This window comes from Psammomys obesus, unplaced genomic scaffold (genome assembly GCF_907164565.1).
Source record: "Psammomys obesus unplaced genomic scaffold, mPsaObe1.curated_primary_1811, whole genome shotgun sequence".
In the NCBI taxonomy this organism is placed as follows: domain Eukaryota; kingdom Metazoa; phylum Chordata; class Mammalia; order Rodentia; family Muridae; genus Psammomys; species Psammomys obesus.
In genome coordinates this window covers 22,290,927-22,308,102 of record NW_026596069.1, presented here as the reverse complement: position 1 = coordinate 22,308,102, position 17,176 = coordinate 22,290,927, and the positions used below count along the sequence as shown (strand labels likewise).

Below are 17,176 nucleotides of genomic sequence, written 5' to 3'. Positions count from 1 at the left end.
TATTGCTCCTTTACCTGCTGCAGCCTCAGGTCCACTTCAGCCCCTCCTGTCTCCTAGGTAGGGTACATTGAGATACCGAGCAAGGGTTCCATCACCCAATCATACTCTACTTTTCCTGGCGGCCTCCAACATGGAGTATGTCTTCTTCCTTCAGGGTGAGCCTAAGCCTGCTGACATACCCCACGGCAAGCTTTCTTCCGAAGACTTCTCATGTTTTGTAAAAATGCGTTGTTTCACTTGGTGCCTTAGAGTATCAATAAGCCTGACTTTGTCAGATTTCAGAACGCTCCTACAGGTCTTCTATAATGAACATCATTAAAGGGGGTGATAGGAAGTGTCCTTGGCAATTGGCATCTTTGTCCTGAGAACCGAAAGGTAAGCAGACAGCCGTCTGAGACTTGGGGACGAACATTCCACTCTGAGGGAAAAGAAGATAAGTTTATTTCATAACCAGCACTTGATTTCACAGGCATCACCCCTGAGCACTGATTTTGAGATTAAAGGGAAAACTAATCCTGTTCTCTCTCTCTGTCACTCTTTCTCTTAGATAAGAAAGGTTTTTAGAAACAAAATGAAACAAAACACAAAGCTTTGCAGAACATGTGTGTAATGCTGAGAAAGGTTTAACTGTCTCTCAGGCTCATCCATGATGTTGGTTATACCCAATCCTTGTTACATTTCAACAAATAAATAAAGACAGAACCACTAAGTATTCCTTCTAGAAGTACATAGATTAAGAAGAAGTTTTGTACCCAGAACCAGAAGACTCTCGTGGTGTGTACTCACTTATAAGCGATACAGGATAAACATACTAAAATAGACAGACCCAAAGGAGCTAAACAACAAGGAGGACTCTAGGGAAGATGCTTAATTCTCATTCAGAAGACAAACTGGGTAGGCACTGGACGAGGCTGAAGAGAGGAAACAGGACTAGAGCCTATTACAGAGGTCCTCTCCACCCAGCAGGGGATTAAAAGAGATGCAAAGATTTATAGCCAAACTTTGGGCAGAGCACAGAGAGTCTTATGGAAGAAGAGGGGGATATAAGGACCTGGAGGGGACAGGAACTCCACAAGGAGGCCAACAGAGCCAAAATGTCTGGGCCCAGGGGGACCTACAGAGACTGATCCACGAACCAAGGACCATGCATGGAGAGGACCTAGACTTCCTGCTCAGATGTAGCCCATGGCAGCTCAGTCTACATGTGGGTTCCCTAGTAAGGGGAGCAGGAGCTGTCTCTGACATGAACTGCCTGCTCTTTGATCACTTCCCCCTGGTAGGGCAAACTTGCCAGCCCACAGAGGAAGAGGATGCAGGCAGTCCTGGTGAGACATGATAGGGCCAGATAGTAGGGGAGGAGGACTCCCCCTTTCAGTGGAATAGGAAAGGGGAATAAGGGGGGAAGGAGAGAGGGAGGGTTGGTCCAGAAGGAGGTGGGGGTGGGGGCTACAGCCAGGATACAAAGTGAATAAATTCTTTAAAAAAAGTTTTGTAGACCTGGCAGTGGTGGTGGCGGCGGTGGCACAGACTTTTAATCTCAGCACTTGGGAGGCAGAAGCAGGTGGATCTTTGTGAGTTCGAGGCCAGGATCATCTACAGAGTGAGTTCCAAAGCTGTCTAAAAAAAACAAAACAAAAACAAAAAACAATCCCCCAAACAAACAAAACCCACAAGGAGACAAAACAACAACAACAACAACAACAACAAAAAACAACAACCAAAAAACAAAAAACAACCAATCAAAAAAAGAATAGTTTTTATCAAATATTTTAAAGTTTGGAAAAGTTTATTATTATTATATTATGTGTGCAGGAATGTGCATATGAGTGCAGTACACACGGAGGACAGGAGAGGGCACTGGATCCCCTGGAGCTGGAGTTACAGGTGTTTGTAAGCTGCCTGACGTGGGTGCTGGGGACAGAACTCAGGTTCTTTATGAGAACAGCAAACACATGTCTCAGTGATAGGAGGCAAACTGTTGGCTTAGCATAAACTGAAACAGCAGTGTCCTCATTTGTTGATTGTGGTCCGCTACACTGGCTTTCACACAGAGAATAGGGATGGATCATCACTGCTAGTGTATTAAGCAGGTATGTTTATTAAATGTAGTGAGATGGTTTGTTCATGTTTTGTTCCAAAAAGTACTTACTTTATGTGTGTGATTATTCTTACGTTCCAACATAGGGCTTCACACATGTTAAACGAAGCTGTATAGCTGAACCAAACCCTCAGCTCCTTTTTTTTCTCTTTTTATATTTATTCTCATATATTCCATCCTGACTGCAGTTTCCCTTCCCCCTCCCTTCACTCTCTCCTCCATAGTTCCCCTTTCCCCCGGATCTACTGTCCCTTTCACCTCCCTTCAGAAAAGAGCAGGTTTTCTGGGACATCAACCAAATACGGCATAACAAGCTACACTGAGACCAGCCACATATTCTCACACCATGTCAGCTCATGGTTTTAAAAAAACATGTTAAGAACATTGTTCCCTTAAGAAAATATTTTAGCAGGGTTGGGGGATGAAAAACAAAGAAAATATTTTAGCAATAGATAATATTACTACAAGTTAATGTTGCTAAAGATAAATGTGGACACATGAAGATTTGGGTTTATTTAAGTGAAAAGATTGGTCCGCACCAAATAGTTATTGACAACTATGCTAATTATGCCAATTAAAAGTTTTAACTCCTTCTTGCTGGCCAGACTGAAAATGGGCTTGTGCCTCTGAAAAGTCTGTTGGTGGCCAGGCTCTGAGGTACAGAGTTTTAAAGGTAATAAATTACAAAGACCATAATTTACATCCAAGTCAGGTGACAGTCACTGTAACCTTAAATGTTCATTCCTGGCAGAGCATAGTAATTATTTTAGACATAACATGCCAACTTCTGACATGTCTTTTTAGTTATTTTAGCTTACTTTTATTATTTTGGTTAATACACCAGGACCACCATGGTAAGGGCATGGGAATCTCAAATGTATTGTCAAAGCAGAGGTAAATATGGGTGGAAGAAGAGTAGAGGGCTGAGACCTGTCTAAGTGAACCCAAATGACGCTACCATAGTTGTTTCATTCTGCTCTTCATGCCCTGGACAGAACCAGACCTCAGATAATTCTGTATGCCACAAAGAGGAAACATATGTTATTGGTTACAGTGGAAAGTCCCTAGTTGGAGCTGAGTTAGTGGCATCTAACTGGCCAAGTCTCTCAGCTGGTAGTTTCTGGTTGGTTAAGGTTTTGGTGTTGTTGTTTTTCTGTGTAGCCTTGGCTGTCTTAGACTCTCTTTGTAGATCTGACTGATCTCAGGATCACAGATCCACCTGCTTCTGTCTCGGCCTTCCCAAGTGCTGGGATTAAACGAGTGAGCCACCACACCTGGGGGTCCTGGGGTTTTAAGAAAACAGGCTGAGGAAGCACATGAGGAGCAAGCCATAAGCAGCACCCCTCCATGGTGGACTCTGCATCAGCTCTTGCCTCTAGGACCCTGCCTTGTTTGAGCTCCTGTCCTGACTTCCTTCAAAGATGGACAGTGATTGGAAGTGTAAGCCAAATAACCCTTCCCGCCACCCCAAGCTACTTTGGTCATGGTGTTTCATTGTAGCAATAGTAACCCCAAGCAACAGTAGCAAAGTTGGTACCAGGATAATGACAGCATTGCTGTGACAGACCTGATCATGTTTTGGGGACAATTATGGGAGGGCTTTGGAACTTTGGGCTAGAAGAACCATTGAGTATTGAGAGCTCAGAGAGCTGTTCTGAAGGAGCTTGGAAGAAACTGTTGAGAGCCTTGTAGACAATGGAGGCCTGGCTGCTAAAGTGTCAGAGGGAAGCAAAAACTCTACTGGGTTATTTTGTGAAGAATCTGTGGTATGAGGTCAGCTGTGGCTGAGGAGTCAGCCATGGTTAACAGGAGACCAGCACCACTGAAGCGAGACCTTTGAGTTACTGGGACGTTTGATGCTGGTTAGTTGGAGCTGAGAAATTAGCAGTAAGAAGAGACCAGATCATTGTAGCGAAGGCTTCTGGGAAGTGTCTCCTGTTTTCTCAGGGTCAGCACACAGAAGCTGTTCCAGAGGTGGCTAAGGCTGTGGCTTGTGTTGGCAGCTGAACTTGGTAGTGTAAGAGTCTCCAGGTGGTACTGCTTTTGAAGGCATGAGGGCCATGGAGAGCAGCTGAGGCTCGGGCACTGTTGGAGTCCCTGAGGAGCGCCCAGGGGAGGCTATTGGTGAAAGTGCAACCCAGTTGCGGCAAGGAACCCCAGTATTTTGGAGATGACAGTTCCATGGATTAACCACCAAGAACAGATCAGCAGTGCAGTGGAGCCAGCCAGAGCCTAGAAGAAAAATTGTGTGTGCTGCCAAGGGTAGAGGCAGAGAATGACCCAAGCACCTTGGAAGATTCCAGGGGATTTCGAGTGGATCCCAGATAATTGGACATTGAGGTATTTATACTGTTGGAGTAACGTGCATAGGCGTTGAAGAAATTATATTTTTATTGTGAGATCTTGGAGATGAATGAAAAAGGAAAGGTTTTGTCTTATCAGTGATATGCTTGTGTGTCAAGTTGACAAGGGGTCAATTGTGCTGAATAGTTTTATGAATTTATGAAGATGTCTGTAAGGCCTTTTCTTAATTAGTGATCAATGGGGGGGAGGGCCCTGTCTTTTGTGGGTGGTGCCATCGCTGGGCTCTATAAGAAGTCCTGTGTTCTATAAGAAAGCAGACTGAGCAAGCCATGAAGAGCAAGCCGGTAGGTTCTGCCTGGCCTCTGCATCAGCTTCTGTCTCCGGGTTCCTGCTCTGTTTGAGTTCCTGTCTTGACTTCCTTTGATGATGAACAGTGCTGTGGAAGTTTAAGCCAGATAAACCCTTTCCTCTCCAAGCTGCTTTGGTCATGCTGTTTCATCACAGCAATAGAAACCTTAGCTAAGACAAGAACAATCTAATATTTTTATTAGAATATTTTTAGAATATTCTAATATTAGAATATATTAGAAATATTAGAATATCTAATATAGAATATATCTAATATTAGAATATATTAGAAATAGAATATTTCTAATAACATATTAGAATATATCTAATATCTAATATTAGAATATATTAGAATATCTAATATTAGAATATCTAATATTAACAATATTAGAATATCTAATATTTTTATTATAAGAATGATTATAAGAATTTTTACTTATAGAATTTTATTTATAGAATTTTCTGAAGTCATTAGGTTCTTCAAATAGCTTAAATAAAGTACATGAAGCTGTTGTAGCTGAAACTATGGGAGATGAAATTAGAGAGGTGGCTAGAAACGGATCTTGTGAGTCAAGGTGTTTAAGCATGATTGTGAAAGCTAGGGGAGCAAAGGGCTTCAGGGAGAGAAAGACACAATCAGATGACTACATTTTGGATGAGCCCAGTGGCGTCAGACAGCAGAACAGTGGGTGATGAGTCAACATGAGCCACGTTAGCGAATAACAGTCATCAGAACGTGTCACCTGGTTCTAGAGAGGGGAGAAAAAACGAATGTGGTATTTCTCGCATTTCAAGCTTCGGCAATGCTTAAGGTTTTCAAGGTGGCCAAGTATTGACTTGGAAAGGTTAGCAGGAGGAATGAGATTTTTAAAAAGCTGTTCAGGTTGGCTTTATATGTCTTAAAGGGAGACTTTATCATCATTAGAATAAATGCGCACAAAAATCAGCAGACATAGGCCTGCAGATCCTTTCTGGGTCTCAGATTGCTTTGAGAACCTCGCAAGCCTCTGTTTAGGCATTTGCTTAAAGTTCACGTTAAGCAGTTTTTCCAACTGCTTATTTTTCAAATGATTATTTACCAACTTTTCCCATACATTCTCCAAAATGTAGATTGTCTGCCACCTTTATTATTATTAGTAATTATTTCCTTTTCTTCCCAAAGCGCTTTGTACTTGAGTTTGGTGCCTTATTTAGGATTCTTTGTGTTGGTTGCACGCTTTAACAGGTCTGAAAAATGAGGAAGGCTTTACTTGAATGTTTTATATTTTCCCATTCCCCTTGGCACTAAAGGTCATTTCTATTTACCATCAGAGCTCAAGAAAAGCCTTAAAAATTACATCAGGAATCGGGAATTGATAGGGAGCCTGGCACAACCCGCAGATGGACTGGGTCGCTGCTAAGATATTATGAATGATACGCTGTATTTTATTTAGAAGGTTAAGACTATTTTCCGTATAGGTGTGGGCACTGAGGACTTAACTCAAGCGCCCTTTGCGTACAAGGCAAGTGCTCTACCGTTGAATTAAATCCTGGTTTTCAAGTAATTGAGAACCCACTAGCGGAAGAGTGTCCCTGGGTAGTCAGGACTTTAGTCAGGCTCATCACTATTTGAACTAGAGCATCCCCGACAGGATAAAAATGCGATGGGGTACACCGTTGGCCGGCCATGACAAGGCAGATCTGGTGAGAGAGGTTTATAGGGGAAGAAGAGAAAGGAGTCTTGGAATGCGGAGAGTGACAAGTAAGCAGGGAGCCAGAGAAACATAGAGGTGGAGGAAGAGAGGGAGAAAGCAGGCTACCCTGGGTCGCCCACAGGCCACTGGAAAGACATGCATGAAGGCCAGGGCAACGCTTCCAGAAAGCTCCGTAGCCGGGGGGTGGGGTGGGGGTGGCCCACGGGAGTCGGGTGGCCCACTGGCGACACCCGAAGATGACCGGAAGAAGATGGTGGTGGTGGGTGGTGCTGGGCCTTCAGTTCCGGAGAGGGAGGGATCTCTAGGCTGACTGCCCCCCCCCACGATGACGTAAGCGGCTGCCAGGTCTCTGAGAGGCCAGTGGGATTGCCTGCGTACTAACAATTCTAATTTTTATTACGCAACGTTTTCTGAAATGGTTCCATGGCTTCTCGAATTTTCCAAACCACAGCTCTCGTTCTCTTTGTGACTGAAACTGATCGCCAAGACCTATCCAGACATCTCAAATATATATATATATATATATATATATATATATATATATATATATATATATATATATATATATATACACACACACACAAAACAAAACAATATAGACAACCGAAAGCTCTGCCCTGCAAGACGCGCATGAGAGCTCCGGCTCGGTAAGACGGCTCCGATGGCGCCATGTCCTCTGTGATGGGTGCCCAAGACCCCAGCCCCGCGACTTTGCAGAAGGCAGAACCCGTAGGAGGCCTAGCAACAGCTCGGTCAAGCAGGTTCCCCCTGAGTCACCCAGAGCCCCCTGCGCGAACGAGGCCCCTGGCAACGCTTCTGGACAGTCAGGTGGTCTGGGACCCCTGATGGCAACGGCTGATGGTGACTCAGAAGCAGATGATGGTGGTGGTGGGTGGTGTCGGGACTGCGGTTCCAGAAGAGGCCCGGGGTGGCTGCCCCCTCCCCCCGCGGTGACGTAAGCCGCTAAGTCCAGGAGCGTCCAGGGGGGGAGGGCCTGTGGGCGCGTGACCCCAGCTCGCCGAAGAAATGGCTTCCACGGCTTGTGTCGCATTTTTCAAATCATCGGCCCTCCCCGGCCCTCGCTCCTTTTGTAAACGAAACTGTCCGTCGAAGCCTACCCGAACACGGCCAAAAATATTTCAAAGCTAAGACAAACGGCCAATAAACAAAAAAACGAGGCAACGCAATCAGGCGAAAGCTCTGCCCTGCAGTACGGGCGCGCGAGCTCCGGCTCGGCAAGCCCCGATGGCGCCGAGGCTTCGGCGGAGGGTGCCCAGGACCCCAGCCCCGCGACTTTGCCGAAGGCAGAGCCCGAAGGACGCCTAGCAACAGCCTGGACGAATAGACTTCCTCCGGGTCGCCCACGCCCTACTGCAAAGGCGCGAACGAGGCCCCTGGCAACCCTTCTGGGAAGCCCCGTAGCCTGGGACCCCTGGTGACACTGGCCGGTGATCCGGAAGCAGATGTTGGTGGTGGGTGGTGTTGGCCGTTCAGTTCCGGAACACCCCAGTTTCTTGCGTTCATTTCACTGTTCTGCGTCATTTTTTCTGACTCTGGGCAGTCGGAGGTTTCGTCGCAGTTCCCGGGGCACCATGGCTGAGGGGAACGTAGGGGACGACCAGAAGCCAGTGAAGACCCCGGAGGAGGAGGAGGACGCAGGGATCGACCAGAGGCAGGTGAGACCCCTGGAGACCCTCCAGGTTCATCTTTTGCCCTGTTGCCCCAGGCGTCCCTCGTAGGTCCAGCTATGCTGGCCGTCCTTTCCATTCCAGGACCTAGTCAAGAGGTAGCATGACCGAGTTGTCGGGAGAGCTGTAGGTTCAGATCTGTACTGTCGCCGTAGGGTCACCCAGGACAGCTGTCCTTCACCCCCCCCCCCTTCGGTCTGCAAAATGTATTATTGTGGGTAATAACGTATTTTCCTAGACCTCGCAGAGTTCAACCAGGCTGGTGTCCATCCCAGCCTTGAGCTGTTTCCTACGTGTTTTTCATGATGGCGTCATAAGGCTTTTCTTAGAGGGCCACGAAGACACAATACGTTCCAATGTTGAATGCATACCCAGCCATCCGTTTTCCATCTTTAAGTCACTCAATTCTTTTGTCGTTGATTTTGAGACAGTGTCCCTCTTCAAAGCCCTCATTATCCTGGAGCTCACTCTGTTGAGCAGGCTGGTCTGGAACTCACACAGATCTGCCCGCTGCCTCCAGTATACCGGGGTTAAGGGCATTGCGTTACCACATCTGGCCACCATTACTTTTTAACCCTAAACTAAAATAAATTCTTAAGTGCTTTGAGGTGATTACCAAAAAGGAACAAAAAAAGCCACTGAGTCCTGTTGCCAAATGAACAACAGCAGCACAAACAAATCTAAAACAAACGTCCAGGGATCCCCAGCAGGAACATGGTGATGTGATGTGGTGTGGAGAAGACTGTGTAAGGTGTGTTTGCCTCTCTGTCGTTAGAGCTCATTCTAGGAGATGTTAGGTAAGTGGGTGTGGGGGTGTGGGTCTGCGCATGGGCGCGCAGTCGAGGCCCTGTAGCACAGGGAGAAGGCTGGTTGTAGTCATGGCAATAGTGTCAGGAAACCAGACAGCAGAACGCGCTAAGAATATTTGGCCTCCCAAGGCTCATTTTTGTCCAGGCTAGCTATGTTAATTGTTAATGCCATTAGAGATACTGAGAATAGCTTTTTTTTTCCACGTATATTTATTTGTTGACTTTTTAAAATCAACTTTCAGAATGAGGAAATTGAAGCAATGGCAGCCATTTATGGCGAGGAATGGTGTGTCATTGATGAATGTGCCAAAATATTTTGTATTAGAATCACCGACGACTTAGATGAGCCCAAATGGACAATTTGCTTGCAGGTATTTCCTCTTTTCTGCTCCTCTCCAGCTGTTTTCCAGTCAGCATATTTAATATATAACCGTTGCCATTTGTCTGTTTATGATTATTCTAGAATGAATTGCTTTCTGTATTGCTTTTGTTGATTACTGTCATCACTATGCAGACATAGGTATTTCAATCTCAGGTTACTCTCAAGTCATGCTTTTGTTGAGACAGGTAATTCTAGTCATAATTCTAATTATTAAATGTGTTAATGTTCTATATATAGAATTGAGTTACTCTTTTTTATTACTGGAACCAAAAAAGAAGGTTTAGGCCTGGAAAGGTGGCTGACATTTAAGAGGAAGAGGAGGTTATGAATGAAAATTCATAGAGTAGATAATTGTTTATTTATTGAGATTCAGTTGTATTTAGAATAAAATAACTGAAAAGATTAGTTGTGGCTTTCTGTCTTAATATTTATGCCACGATTACTATAATTTCATATAAAGGATCCTAAGCTGTGGATTTTGCACCATATTTCATAATATTGATTTATTTCAAAACTTTCTTTTTCCTTATTCATTTGTTTGTTTGGTTTTGGTTTTCAAGACAGGGTTTCTCTGAGTAGTCTCGGAACTCTGTAGACTAGACTAGCCTTGAACTCAGACTTCTGCCTGCCTCTGCCTCAGGGCTGGGACTAAAGGTGTGTGCCAACACTTCCTGGCTCATAATATTGATTCTACAAGATGTGTTTTTTTCGGACTATGGTATTTAATGGTATTTCATGGGATATTTTAAATATTAAGAAAAATATTTGGAAAATGAAAAATAGCATCAACATTCATTGGAGTCAGGGAATAGTGCTCCTGTATCTCTTTATTTTTTTACTTCTGTTCTTCTCAACCTTATATTCAAATTTCATGCTTTTGTAGTTTCTCTGCCAAGAATTAACTTCAAAAAACAGTCTGTCTAACAGCATATTTTTTGTAGAACTATAAATATGAAGGAGGGGATTTTTCATGTGGTAGTAAATAAAACAATGGTTTATCTTTTGTCTAGACAAAATAGAAACTTGTTCGTTGGCTGGCTTTATAAATGTAGTTGATTTTTAGCTGTGATCAGTGTAAGGACGTTTGTTTTAAAACTTCTTTGTAGGTGATGTTACCAAGTGAATATCCGGGCACAGCGCCACCTATCTATCAGTTGAAGTAAGCTTTATTTTTACCTTTATGTTTTTATAAAAATATTTTACGGTCAAAATACTCATGCAGTCATTGTGTTTATACAAAATACTTTGTTTAAAAATGAATATAGAAATTAAAAGCATGTTTTGTTGGTAGAGAGCATTTTATAGAATGATATAAAGTGCATTGATACATGATACTGGAATAAGAGAGTCTGACCCCACAGAGGTCAGAAAGCTGTTGGGCTGTGTTTAAACATGGGGAAGAAAGCCTGCCTCGCACTCTGTCTTACCAGTCTTCTAGAAATTACCCAGGGTGCTTCAGGTTGTGCCGCGTTCTGCCTCTTTTGCTACTGAGGAACCATCTTTTTAGTAGTGCAAGCTTCATCTGTATGAGTCCTGACCTTTTGGTGCAAGTGGCTTACCTCACCTTTGAGTTCACAGGTTAGAAAAGCCACAGGAACAGAGTTGCATGAATTGGTTATGAAAGTTTGTATCTACAAGTGTTACTTTTGTGTGTATTTCCAGAATATGACAATACCATTAATAAAATGTTTCTATTTTTTTTTATCTATTGGAAATGATAAATACAGAATGCTTTTTAAGTATCTTTTAAGAAAAAAATGCTCTTTTTACAGTCACCTGGAAACTTGCTTACTTGTTGGACTCGTTTTTGAGAGACTAACCTTGTAGACTTCTTTTACAGCTAGGAAGAAATAGGAATACCTGGTATTGTGGCAAACATTAGAGTCTGCAGCATTAAGTTCTTGAACACGTACTGGCACTGATAGACACTTGGGCAGGTTGCTGGTACCTTATCAACTCCACTTTTGTACTGTAAGTTGTTAAAAACCAGTAAGATTAGCATTGATTCTGCTCTGCTCTCTAGAGCACATTAAATGAGTTAAAGCCAATGAGAACATTTCATTTGTGTATAGATTAAAAAAAAAAACGCGTTGATGAATATTTGAAGTATGTGCCTAATTCGTGGATAATTTTCTTCACTGTGTTTTATTCAATCTTAGTGCTCCTTGGCTGAAAGGGCAAGAACGTGCCGACTTGTCAAACAGCCTTGAGGAGATATATATGTAAGTGAGGGGAACCCTTTCACAGACGCTCTCCTAGTGATCCTGCTCTGGGCTTTTCCTGACAGATATGCTTTTCCTGAAACTTTTGTTAGGCCCTTTCATTAACAAAAACATTCACCCTAAGTAGACTTACAAGGTTAGCTTCATGACTGCATATGTGCAAATAATAGAAAAATATGGTATTATTGAAAGACGACAAAACACTACTTCCTTGACTTCTGAAGACAAATTCAGAGATACTGTTCTTGTGTATGCTCTTAGGATGTGTAGAGTGAAAATGATGATGGACAAATTCAAACCATATATATTTGTTAAACTTCTGAATACTTGGATAGTTCTCTTATATTAATCAAAAAGACAAAGATCCTACAGAGGCACTGTTTTTCATTCATCCATCCGTCCGTCCATCCATCCAACCATCCAACCATCCAACACTACATGGCAGACAGTCCGTTAGAGCCTACATATGCATGTATATTTTAGCACAACTAGTTTTCCCTCTCCGTGGTATGTAGGATTTTCCTGTGTGTTAGGGAAGACATTCCCTGCAGGATTGGAAAAGGGGAGGCACCTCTGCAGCTGGGAGAACTTTTGTCAGAACAGAGCTGGGCAGTGTGCTGATAGTGGAGTTTGAAAGCTTCATTCTAGTCTGGCTTGTTTGACTAAGAGCTGAATTATTTAGCTCACACTAACTTCAGTGAGAGGACAGAGTATAGTAATGGTGACATGAAGTAGGATGGCAAGAGACAAACTGACATGGTGGGGAAAGACCTGGGAAGGTGGACAGGAACATCTGAGTTCTGTAGGCGCTGTTAGGGATTTTTTTAAACCATAAGAGCTATTGGAAGCTGAGTTCTGAATAGCGGGGTGCCAGCAATAAGACTTCAGTTTGGAAAGGCAAGCCTGTTTCTCTGGAAAGGAACAAGAATTGATGTAGGAAGTTTGCTGGGAAGCTGATATTTTGTTGGTCAAGAGAAGATAATGATTGCCTTGGTAGTGTTCTGGATGATCAGGTTTTCCCTGACTCCAGGAGCTGGTAGGTATTTTGTTGTATGTTCTGGGTATCCGCCCTTCTGGTACAGTGACAGTGCCCCCTTTATGCCCCAGGGGTCAAGGCCAGGTTTTTTTTCTTCCAAAATGTTTAATTAGAAAATGATAAGTCATCATGGGATCTATATTACTAGTCCTTCCTAAAAGTTCTTTCTTGGGTCCCTACTGAATGATTCTGTTATCTTCAGTATACAGTTTTTGTTCAATTAAGCATTTTTGATACCTGTTTTAACATTACTAGCTATTCCAACCTTTCTATTTCCATTTTTTTTTTTTTTTTTGCGTATGTTTTCTGGTTTTTTCAAGATAAGGTTTTTCTGTGGAGAGCACTGGCTGCCTTGGCTCTCATTTGTACAAGCTGGCCTTGAACTCACAGTGACCCACCTGCCTCTGCCTTCCAAGTGCTGGGATGAAAGGTGTGTACCACCACAGCCAGCTACTATGTTTCTATTTCCAACTTGTTTCTTTGTGTAAAATGTTACTTTTATTTACCAACCTGTGTTCACCACTTAATGCAGAGTAAGATAAATGCATTGCAGGTTTGTTATACAGCTGGTGGCCACTTCACAGTTCAGAGCTTACCTGACCACTTTTTTATTTCTTGAGAATTCCTCCACCCTTGACTGCATCATGCTATCACACTTTTCTCATGCCCGTGCAGTGGCTTCCCACGTACCTGCACATGATTCCTAGAGTCCTGTGCACTCAGAGAAGCATTTTGGAGGACAAAGCTTGTAAACAGTTTACCCTAAAGATGAGCGAAAAGTCACCATGTTTTGATTAGCTTGAACCATAATTGCAGTCTAGCTGGGTGCAGTGGAGCATACCTGTAACGCCAGCATTTGGGAGGCAGAGCATGCAGATCTCTACAAGTTTGAGGCCAGCCTGGTCTACAGAGCAATACAGGACAGCTAAGACTACACAGAGAAACCCTGTCTTAAGAAAAACAAAAAAATTGCACTCTAATGATAGATTTTCACACGTGATAATTAGCAATATGAATTGTATTTAAATTTTTATGCCACAGCTTTTTATTATTTTATATATCTTAGTCATGGGCAATAAGTGAAAAGCATTACTAAATTAAAAAAATCAAATACAAATATCAACATAACTTTTACTATTTATATTTTCAAAATATAGTACTATTGAATATAGCTGGCAACATTTTGAATGCTAATTTTAATATTTGGCTCTTATAGAAGAAGATAAACTATGGTCACTAGGCACTTAGTGGACAGGTAAGAAATCTTTTGGCAAATATTTTTTTTTTAATTTTCTATATACTGGTTCTCTGCTAGGAATTTGGGATTTAAAAATAAAGATGAATAGCTAGGGATGATGCTCTCTACCTTTGACCAGCACTTAGGAGGCGGGGGCATATAAAGCTTTGTGTGCCCATGGTCAGCCAAGTCTACATGGTGAATTTGGGGGTGAGGGCTGCCTAACAAGACTGCCTCAAAACACAACAAAGCCAACAAACAAAACAAATTAAGATGAAGAGGTCTAGGATATAGTTTGATGCTAGTGCTCTTGCCTTGCTAGCGGGGTTTAATTACCAGCTGCACACACAAACATGAAAATCAAGGTGAAGGAGATACTAGGTTTGATCACCAGCAACACACACACACATACACACACACGTATGCACATAACCACACATACACATGTACACAAGATGAATGTATACCTGCATAATAATAGCGGCATGTCTAAATCTTAGTTAGGCTGTATTAAGGCTGTTTTGGTCAGGCTTCTGGAATCAACTTTTGAGTAGTGTGGTTTTCCTGGGTTTCTTTTAATCTAAAATCATTGTAAGGATTTAAGTGGCACCATGTAATATACATTATTTAGCGTGCAGTTGTAGTTTTTTAGCTTTGAGTCATTTAAACAAAACTCTAGAAGTATCTTGCAGAGAAAAGGTTTATTTCAGGTCAGTTTTGGAGACTCCCATCTATCATTGATCAGCCCTGTTGGTCTGGCCCTGTGGTGAGTCAGCTAGTCATGATGTAAGTGTTTGGGAAAGGACAGTTGTTCCTCCTGTGAGCCAGAGAGCACAAACCAAGAGGAAGATGCAGGGCCTCAGTAGATTCTCCGCTTCTGCTTCTATAAAGGCTTTCATTACAGCAAAGAATGGCAAAAGTTTGAAGACCAGATTTTTTTAAAATAAGAGTTACACTAAATCCTAGTGGATACTTAAAAGACAGAAATGAATTCTTATTGCAAGAGAAAATAAATTTAGTATAATCTACTAATAAAAGCGTTTTTATACTTTAGTAGTAGACTTGGGTTCTGGTGGAGTGATTTCTACTTTATTCAGAAAGCCTCATACCCACTGTGCCTCTTTGTACTGGATTCTCAAACAGCAGTCTTGCTAAGTGCTAGTGAAGACAGAAGCAACAATGCATGAAGCTCAGTAGAAGTGCTCTCGCCTGTTCCGTCTCGGGAAGCCATGGTGAGGAGAAGACATTTGAAGTGAAGGTTGACTTTCCTCTATTGCTGTGGAAAATTACTAATTGTAGAAATTCTTCCAAGGTATTATTGTCAAATGCTGAATGTGGAATCAGGTATGGTGTCCCCATTCTCTAAGCCCAGAACTAACCCTGAGGTAGAAAGAGCCCAATGGAATCAAGGTAGCCTCGGCTACATAGTACCTTACAGACTAGTATGGGCTACATACAGTAAAACTGTCTCAAAGAACAAATCTGAACAAATATTTACAAATGGTTGGTTTTCGGGTTTCAAAGAGAGATAGTGCATGCAGATGGGTTAATATTATCTTGGTATTTCTTGTATTTAGTAGGTGTTTAATATGAGTTAGTATTAATATCACTAAGGTGATAGTAAGGTGAAGAATTCAGGAGAATGAGAGTGGGAGCTGGAATTCCATGTAGAGCTTCGACCAACACTAGAAGAAAGGGCTGATTACTCCCCTGCGTTCCACCACAGCCCCAGAGCCTCAGGACAGCACGCAGTGTGACCTCACACAGTCTGTTACATACACTAGAGGCTCTCAGAAAGGGAGGGCTCCCATGGACCCAAGCCATGGTTTATCCTAGGCTGCCTAGATTTGAAGAGTCATCCAAGACAGACAACCCTTTAGCAGTATGGATTCCATACAAATCAGTATCATGGACCATTAACATGCCTTTTCCATTAGCTGTTTGGTAGGGGAGCAAAATGCACTTGACCTGAGTTTCAAACCTCAGTCCTCAGTTCTTATTTCAGTTTGGGCCTTCTCAATTTCTGACAAAACTAACTGGTCTCTGCAAATTTGTTTTTTCATCTCTACAGTGGGCAAATGATAATGACATATCTACCATGGCAATACCATATTTACCATCTGAGGATCAGCTATGCTGGTATATATGATGTCCTTGAGACTCTGTCTATTTAATACATTGGATCTTGCACTGTCCAAAGAAGAGAGGAGTGGATATTGGCTTAAGACAAATTCTCTGTCTTTAAAACCCTTTCCTGTTGACTCTGTGCTTTAAAATAAAGCTTGCAAAGGAACACAGCAAAGACTGCTTTAGTGCCAGGAATTAGACAGTGATGAGGAGGGTGGGTTTGATGGTCTGGAATCCTTTGAGAAGTGCTGATTTGGAAAGTTTGCTTTAGTGGGTACTGATGAGGGTATAAAGGATAATGATTTTGAAGGGAGGTTTCAAAAGAAAGCACTGAGGTGCTGCTATGACATAGTTTGGGTATTTCTTTGAACACATACCAAAGCTAATATAAACTCCCTAAAAATTAGACACTTGGTCTTTATTTTATTGATGTGTTATCATTTAACTTCATAACTCTTTATTTGTTGTTTATTTATTTATGTATTTATTTTATATCCTGGTCATAGCCCTTCCTTCCTCTCCTCCCCATCTCACCCCCTCCCTGTTTTCCCTACTCCCCTTTCCCTACTCCTCAGAGAAGGTGAGCCCCCTACCCCAGCATATTGAGTTGTATCAGGGCTGAGCATATCCTCTTCCCCTGTGGCCTGGTGAGGCAGCCCCACCAGGTGAAAGTGATCTAAAAGCAGGCAACAGAGTCCATGTCAGAGTCAGCCCCATTCACCTTACTAGGGAACCTGTATGTGGACCGAGCCGCCCATCGGCTCCATCTCTGCAGGGGGTGTAGATCCATTCCACGCATGTTCCTTGTTGGTGCTTCAGTCTCCGCAGGCCCACCCCACCCGCCTAGGTCCCCCGGTTAGTTGGCTCTGTTGGTCTTCTTGTGGAGCTCCCGTCTCCTCCAGGTCCTTTTATTTCCCCCCCTTCTTCCACAAGACTCCCTGCATTCCACCCAGTGTTTATGGGTTGTGGGTCTCTGCATCTGTTTCCATCAGGTGCTGTGTGGAGCCACTCTGAGGACAGCTATGCTAGGCTCCCATCTGCAAGCATAACAGACTATCATTAATCGTGTCAGGGCTTGGCTGTCTTCCATGGGGTGAGTCTCAGGGCCAGTCATTGGTTGAACATTCCCTCAGTCTCTGCTTTATTTTCGTCCCTGCACATCTTGTAGGCAGGGTAAATTTTGGGTTGAAGTTTTTGAGGGTGGGTTGGTGTTCCCTTCTCTCCAATAGGA

The 17,176-nt window shown here is 42.9% G+C and overlaps 1 protein-coding gene across 1 annotated transcript in view; it reads left to right on the top strand.

Annotated features, from left to right (window-relative positions):
- The first annotated feature begins 7,551 nt into the window (after window positions 1-7,551).
- Impact (impact RWD domain protein) overlaps window positions 7,552-17,176 on the top strand; it is a 32,577-nt gene continuing 22,952 nt past the window's right edge. The window contains exons 1-4 of the mRNA XM_055625299.1: window positions 7,552-8,120; window positions 9,184-9,312; window positions 10,430-10,482; window positions 11,483-11,545. Coding sequence (XP_055481274.1) covers window positions 7,908-8,120; window positions 9,184-9,312; window positions 10,430-10,482; window positions 11,483-11,545 — 458 coding nt within the window. The 5' untranslated portion in view covers window positions 7,552-7,907. The remainder of the gene's footprint in view (window positions 8,121-9,183; window positions 9,313-10,429; window positions 10,483-11,482; window positions 11,546-17,176) is intronic.